The sequence below is a fragment of the Octopus bimaculoides genome, chromosome 7 (assembly GCF_046866305.1).
Source record: "Octopus bimaculoides isolate indiv1 chromosome 7, ASM4686630v1, whole genome shotgun sequence".
Lineage (NCBI taxonomy): Eukaryota > Metazoa > Mollusca > Cephalopoda > Octopoda > Octopodidae > Octopus > Octopus bimaculoides.
In genome coordinates this window covers 28,334,176-28,342,259 of record NC_142934.1, presented here as the reverse complement: position 1 = coordinate 28,342,259, position 8,084 = coordinate 28,334,176, and the positions used below count along the sequence as shown (strand labels likewise).

General features: G+C 34.8%; 1 protein-coding gene across 1 annotated transcript in view; it reads right to left on the bottom strand.

Moving 5' to 3' along the window:
* Positions 1 to 237: 237 nt before the first annotated feature.
* Positions 238 to 8,084, bottom strand: part of LOC106881995 (exosome RNA helicase MTR4) — a 32,241-nt gene continuing 24,394 nt past the window's right edge. The window contains exons 21-26 of the mRNA XM_089355067.1: positions 7,936 to 8,031; positions 7,070 to 7,233; positions 5,398 to 5,560; positions 3,593 to 3,755; positions 1,848 to 1,952; positions 238 to 401 (exon numbers count right to left, since the gene is read on the bottom strand). Coding sequence (XP_089211193.1) covers positions 349 to 401; positions 1,848 to 1,952; positions 3,593 to 3,755; positions 5,398 to 5,560; positions 7,070 to 7,233; positions 7,936 to 8,031 — 744 coding nt within the window. The 3' untranslated portion in view covers positions 238 to 348. The remainder of the gene's footprint in view (positions 402 to 1,847; positions 1,953 to 3,592; positions 3,756 to 5,397; positions 5,561 to 7,069; positions 7,234 to 7,935; positions 8,032 to 8,084) is intronic.

Below are 8,084 nucleotides of genomic sequence, written 5' to 3'. Positions count from 1 at the left end.
AAGATGAGCCATAAACTCATACACACTACAAGTCCTAAAAAAAAGGCCATACATTTTGGGGTAACCCTCAGTCAAGGCATGAATGGTACTTACCTTGTCAATCTCAAAAGAACTAAAGACAAACTTGACCTTAGCAGAGATAATCTTTTTTTTTTTTTATTATCAGGTACAAGACACAATCCAAAAGACACACAGATATTCAAATTGTAAATGTTTACAATACAAAAGAAAACACAATAATGGTAGAAAGTATGATTTAATGTAACAATAAAAATTTCCTTTTCATAAATGTTATTTACAATGAATATAAAATCATTCCAGTTTAGATGTGACAGGAAAAGAAAGGTACTATAGGTACAAACTGGCTGCAAATACAATATCTCTTTTTATTTTCCTGATCCCTGGAAAAAAAAAAAGAATAAATAAGTAAATATGTTCTGTTATAATTAGTGTATGAAGTATACATTATCATCATTTAACGTCTGTCTTCCATGCTGGAATGGATTGGACAGTTCAATAGGATCCAATAAGTTGGAAGGCTACATTGAGCTCTAATGTGTCATAGTTTCTACAGCTGGATGCCCTTCCTAATGCTAACCACTTTATAGTGTACTGGGTGATAGAGCTGCGAAATCTTGCATGCATTAATTTCAACCCTTATTAATAACTGCATTGTTTCTTTCCTGGTAAAATGACATCTGACTCTACAAAGAAGACTACAAAAGTAACTCGTAGCGACTTCTCTTGAAAATGGACAAAATTTGATATTGTGCTGTTATCAAGTACTTGCAGAAAAAGGGTTTAGCCCTCAATGACATTCATTACTAGTACTTATTCTATTGGTAACTTTTGCCAAACCGCTAAGTTATGGGGACATAAATAAACACACCAACATTGGTTGCCAAGCGGTAGTTGGGGGGGGGGGCAAACACAGACACACAAACATATACATATATATATATACAACAGGCTTCTTTCAGTTTCCGTCTACCAAATCCACTCTCAAGGCTTTGGTTGACCCGAGGCTGTAGTAAAAGACACTTGCCCAGGGTGCCACAGTGGGACTGAACCCGGAATCATGTGGTTGGTAAGCAAGCTACTTACCACACAACCACTCCTGCACCTATGGAATATTTTTTTACATCTAATATCTATAAAAAATATATTTAATTACTAAATCTATATATAGATATATAGCCATCTTCTTTCTGCGGAGGTATCCCCTAAAAACGTCTCTGTGCTGAATACTTTGACAAAAAGTATGTTTCAGCTCACTTTGTTATAAACAGGTACTAAAGGAAGCAGTTTACTCTCATTACAAACAGCATATGAACTGTAAATGGAGCAGAAATCCACTTAGAGAACCAGAATAAGATATGTTGATATGGGAATTGAAACACATGGAAAGCAGCTGTATTTTTGCAAATCTGTCCTATTTATGTGAATAATGGAGGGGAAAAGAGAAAAAAACAACAAACTCCCATAAATTTGATGATGATGATGATACATTTGTTTCAATAGTAACTGATTTTACTATAATTGCAATGACTTCAGTCGTTTTCTGAAGGAGTGTGTTAGTTGAGTTTATTCACCACCAACTGGTAACATTTATCACAAAATGACATTAATTAGATAATAAACGTTCAGCTCTAACTAAAAGCTGCAATTACTATATGATATATAAATAGATTTGCTCTACATAAATCTGGCTGATGATTCCTCCAATTACTCAAGGTCAGGTCAATCACAAATTAAGATATTAATGTGGTGAAAATTAGAGTCAACAAACAGAAATAGCCACACATAACACATACAAAGCCAATACAATAGAGAGTATTTTACTATACCTTCTGAAAATTTACTTTCAAGTTCTGTATTTCCAATAGCTTTTGATGCTTGACACATTTGTCTCAACATTTCCTCTAATCGCCGCATGATTCTTATAACACTTCCTGTTAAAATATTTTTATTAAACCAAAGGTTATTAATTCAGTAAGTGGGATGTAACACCAATCACAACCATTGGTGGAAGGCAATCCTTAACCCTTTAGCATTTAAATTGGGCATATCAGGCCCAAATATTCTACAGCTGGTCAGACCTAGCCTCTCATACCTGCCCTACAATGACATTCTAATAAGCTACCACTACATCCAAATTCGTGGAGGTACAATGGCCCAGTGGTTAGGGCAGCGGACTTGTGGTCATAGGATCGCGGTTTTGATTCCCAGACCGGGCGTTGTGAGTGTTTATTGAGCAAAAACACCTAAAGCTCCATGAGGCTCCAGCAGGGGATGGTGGCGAACCCTGCTGTACTCTTTCACCACAACTTTCTCTCACTCTTACTTCCTGTTTCTGTTGTGCCTGTAATTCAAAGGGTCAGCCTTGTCATACTGTGTCACGCTGAATATCCCCGAGAACTACGTTAAGGGTACACGTGTCTGTGGAGTGCTCAGCCACTTGCACGTTAATTTCATGAGCAGGCTGTTCCGTTGATCGGATCAACTGGAACCCTCGACGTCGTAAGCAACGGAGTGCCATTACATCCAAATTCTAAAGCTATGAAATAATGCATGATTAATTCAAAACAATGTGAATAAATAAGCATTAAATCTGACAGAGTAATCTGAATGCTAAAAGGTTAATACAGTTAACAAAATCAAAAATCATGATTAAAAGGAAAACAAAAAACAGTTCATATTGAAGTTTTGAGATAGACAGCTGACCATGTTAGAAATAACACAAATAAAATGGCTTTGTAGATATGGTATCAGAGGGCTATCAAGTAAAAAGTCTTCATTTTAAAATCACTGTAGGTTATTTTATTGTGTATTTGGAGATTTCATTGAACACCATGTACCTAAGTTTACCTAACTGGTGGAAATATGTTCTGTATTCTATCATAGAGGAGACCCATCTTTCTCCAACTTCAAGTTAAGGATTTGTAACTAAGCACTGCTTCTGAAAAGCTATTTGAAGCTTCAGAGATATATTTTGCATTTAGTAAGTGTCCCAGCTGTAAATAGGAACTAAGCAGAGATACAGTAGGCTGCTGTAGGTAGTTTGGTAAGTTGTAAATTAATTACAGTTGTATTAGCTTACTGTAGGAAGATCATGTCCTGAAATTGCTTACTGAAAAAGAAACAGATCCTAATGACCACCAACAAGAATTCTAAACGTCCATTGAGCCTCAACATGAAAATCACTTTATCTGTTGTTAGAAATAGCAGCCAAATCTACAAAAATGACACTCTGCTCTCTTAACGAATATAGTACTAATGAACAAAATGGTCATGACTAGAACGCTTTGATCATAAGACTGCTCATTCAGGACTCTCTGGTGCTAAATAACCACCATCACCCTCCTATAGACACAACTTTATTTGCTTGATTAACCACCTTTTTTAGTCCTGATTAACTAACTCTCACATTGATTAATAGTAATTGTTAACCTAGTCAGTGGCCATAAGGCAATCTGTTTTTTTTAGTTAATAAGAGTAATAATTTTGTTTTTAACAATTTTTGCATCTTCTTCAAACTGGGATAAATAAAGGAAAACAGAAAACATCAAGAAAAGCTATTGTTATCTTATACCTTCAAATATATCAGTCATTTTACAAATTTGAGCAAACTCAGCACCATTGCACCAAGCATTCACAACATCCATCATATGGGGTTTGAAAGAATCAACATAAGTTTCTTCATCCATCTCTATCTTGGCTTCTTTGCTCACTCGGGCAATTCTTCTGGCAGTTTCCTGTAAAATAAATAGACCAATTCTAAAAAACACCAGCATCGGAGTAAATACAGAATGGTGTGTGATTCTTTAATCTTGCTGCAGTCAAACACTTCTAATACTGGTAGTACAATAAAACTACACCCAGTCCACAGCCCTTGTTATAATGTGACTAGTGACAGGAAGGGAATCTACCTGTTTAAATAAAAATAACATGCACAACAACAAAGATTAGTTGTTTTCTCTGTGGTTGTAAATACCAGATGATGAAAGACTCATGCCAACTTGGAAAAACAAATGCAAAACAATGATGCCAACTGTGAATGATTTTTTACAAACGTTTATTTTAGATCATATTTTGATCCAGTAAGCTAAATAATTAGCATCATCATTTCTTAATCTTTATCTTCCTTACTAGCAGGGATTAGACAGTGTGACAGGATCAAACCTGTTGGAGGACTGAATCATGCTCCAATGTCTACTTTGGCATGTTTTTTTATGGTTGGAAGCTCTTCCTAACACCCACCACTATACAGAGTGTACCAGGTGTTTTTTTTTTTTCATGGCACCAGCACTAACAAGATTACTATGAGCTCACAAGATGAAGTAAACATGATATAAATAATGCAAAAGTGGGAGTCATATAACCAGAGTAATAACAAGATGGCAGACGTAGTGTTGATGATAATGACTTAGAGTTTAGTACAGTTGTGTTATTAGTCAGTAAAAAATTAAGAATTTTAGACTGCCTGGTGGTGGTGATGGAGAGCAGAAAAGATAAAACACCAACTAAATACTTTTCACGAGTTAATTCAGTCCTGCTATAATATAAGAATTTGGCTTTCATGCCTTTCTTCTGGGCAATAGTGGCATAACTGAACTGGCTTCAAAATGAATAAGACAAGCTATAGACTCATTGAGAACATGGTGCCACACATACAAGTCATAATAAAAAGGCCATACATTTTGAGGAAACTCTCACTCAGTTAAGACTATAGCAGAGTTAGCTAACAGATAAACCCATTCCATTAGATTTTAAGCTAGGTTGGCTATAATCCTGAAGCTTGTAAACGGGAACAAAAAGAAAAAAAAATGCTCCATCTTTAGAGAAGAATAAAGAAGTCTAGTCATTTTAGAGGATAGAGGTGAGAAGCAAAATGTCAAGAAATCAAAGGGAACATAGAAGATAATTGAAAAGCTAATTAACCCTTGATATGTTTGACTAGTGATACTAGTAACAGCAGTAAATTTGTGAGAGCTGATGTACAAATACACTCTTTTACTCTTCTCCAAATGACATTCTATACTACTAGCTTTGATATAAAGATAGATAATATTAGCAATGCTAATCCTTCCCATAAAATAGCAATGGTTTTGTTACTCGGATGTACTGAACCCAAGTTTTGCCAGGAAAAAAAAAGCCATAACAGCAGCAAACAATTTGCTTCTATATTTCATTTTAGTTTATAAACTCCCTGTTTTTTAACTGCATCACCATCATCATCACTGCTGCTATTGCAACTGCTATCACCATCATCATCATCATCAACATTTTAATATTCACTTTTCCATGCTAGAATGGGTTAGATACAATTTGTGAGGCAGGCCAAATCTCTTGTTTATTTGGGTAATCACTAAAACTAATGTAATTAAGTGCACATACCTGCATGATTCTTAATGGCCCACGAAGTGTTTCTGTCAATTTGGGAGTTTCTGATGCTTTTTCTTGGCAGACAAAACAACTGAGGAGGGCACAACTCTGTTGGACAGTGAGGTCAGTGAAAACTCCATGGAAAATCAACTCAGTAAGAAGAAGTTCTTGACCACTGAAAATTTAAATATGAAGTTAAGTCATGAAACAGTGAGTTATTTTTGAGAAACAAGATAACCCAATAAAAGGTAAATAATTTATAATAACCGACAATTTAATTTATGAAGTTGAAAAAAAAAAAAAAGAAAACTTTATTTTTGATATATTCACAAACTTATAAATTTTGTCTACAACCAAGAATTAAGACACAGGTTAAACCAACAGATTTAAAAAAAAATTAGAATAACCCTCTATAGGTCACTTTCCACATTTTGAACATATTGCTTTTCTGGGCATCAACACAAAAGTTCTAATGTTTAGCAGCTGACTTTATAAATGCCCACAAGATTATCCACCATCTTTCCAACTTCAGCCACCTTTTTGAATTCAATAACTCTCCTGTATATGGATATGCTTATAAAATCAGAGTAGTGCCCATGACTTTCAGAAACATTGCTTTCACACTCAGTATTGTCAAAGCACAGAATAAACTATCTGCATCAGTCATTAGCTATCAAGACCCTGCATCATTTAAAAATTCCATGCTTTCCAAAATTCACTAACACTATTTCTAACAAGCTTATGTACCCTTTCATCTTTATGGCTCTTTTACTAATTCACTTTTCTATCATTGTTTTCTTTCTTTACTTGACCTATTGCTACTTCAGGTTCATTCCTGTGGCATAGCTCTGTGAGTAGGTGTTATCATGACATTTGCATGCTGTGCAGACAGTGTTAGTGTTTACACTTGTTGCAAAAACGTGTCCAGCCACTGAACAGTTTGTCGTTTGAAAGACCACTAGTAGCTTACTCAAAAAAACAATGTTGGTTGGTGCCAGGAAGAACATCCAGCTACAGGGGTATGACAAATTGGAGTACTGTGTTATTACATTGTTTATATATTACTGTCCTTACATATGTTTCAGTTGTACTACAAGATGCAGCAGAAAAATCTCTTGTTGTGAGGCACATAAGCTATCAAAGTTAGACAGGTGTTAATGGTGTTCTTATGTAACTAATTTTTACTTCTTTTTTTTTTCAGTTACCGTTATGGATTGGCCTAATATGCACCATGGGTTTGCTATTTAACTCTTTAGTGTTCAGATTACTCTGTTGAATGTAATGTTTTTATTCAAATTGTTTTGAATTAATTATGCATTTTCTTATATCTTTACAGTTTCAGTGATGTGATTGTTTACTTTTAGAATGATACTGTAGGGTAAGGTGTGAGACCAAATCTGGCCAGTTTGAATATTGGGGCCAGATATGGCCAGTTTAAATGCTAAAGGGTTAAGTGCTTATCAGCCAGTAAAATGTGGGAGACTGCTTTTGCTAAACCTGTACATTTATTTTTGTGCTGTTGTTGTTCTACCATGTTCTATTTGTATATAACTGTAAATTCAACTTGAATTTGAACTGAAAATATCTGGATTTATGATTAAGTTTTATTCCATCAAAAATAACCAAACCTTGCAGATACCACAATACCAGAGTTATTAAACTTTAAAAAAATAAGTTTGACTACCTGTCAATTTCACAAGCAACTCTGCCTTTCATTTCAATAACATCTGAAGGTGTTGCATAACCAAGTCGCCTCAACACACGTTTCCGGCATTTCAACTCATCCATTTGCAGTAATGACTTCTTTTTCTTCATTTCAAGTTTGATTTTTTTAATTTCTTGTCCAAGCTAAAACACACAAAGAAATCTTTATATTGCATCCAACATAGAACACTTAAGAAAATCTTCATATTTTGTCCAAGCTAAAATACATAACTCTTCTTCATAACATTATATATTGTGCAAGCTACATAAGGAAATCTTTAAAAGAATGTAATATGTTGTGTGTGCTTTCTACCAAATTTCTAACTGTCCACTTTTGTGTGTTCCTATTAAATGTACTATTCTCAACCCACCTAGCTGACAACATTTTTCACACTAATTTCCGAGCTGTTTGGTTAAGCAAAAGACAGAATTCAAATGTAAAACAAGAAAGTGAAGTATGCTACCGTGGAACATGAATGTAGAGAGAACAAACACCATTTGAATGAACATTTTGCATACAAAGATTGTGCAACATGTCGAGAAACTTGGATATCCTTTTGAGATTGACTGTAAGCAAAGGACACCATCAGTATTGATAGTGAGATTGTTGTTTACTATCAACAAAAATATATTAACTCACACAACACTCACAAATACTCATGATAAGCTTCTTCAGTTTCTAAACCAACTTCACTCACAATGTATTGGTCAATCCATGGGTGTAGTATAGAACATCAGCTGACAACATTCATGCAGGCAACAAAACCCCTAACAACATGGCTTCAAAGACAACTTCAAAACTACACGGGCATGCCTGTACCTACTGGTGCATTTGATTTTATTTACCTTAGCTTTTCTTTCATACAGTGAATAATATTCTTCCAGTTTTGGGTCTTTATGAAGAGGATGGGAATACATACGGTGTTCAAAAGCTTCAATTTTCTGAAAGGGACAAAAATACAATCAAATATAAATTGCCTGTAGCAAACATGTAA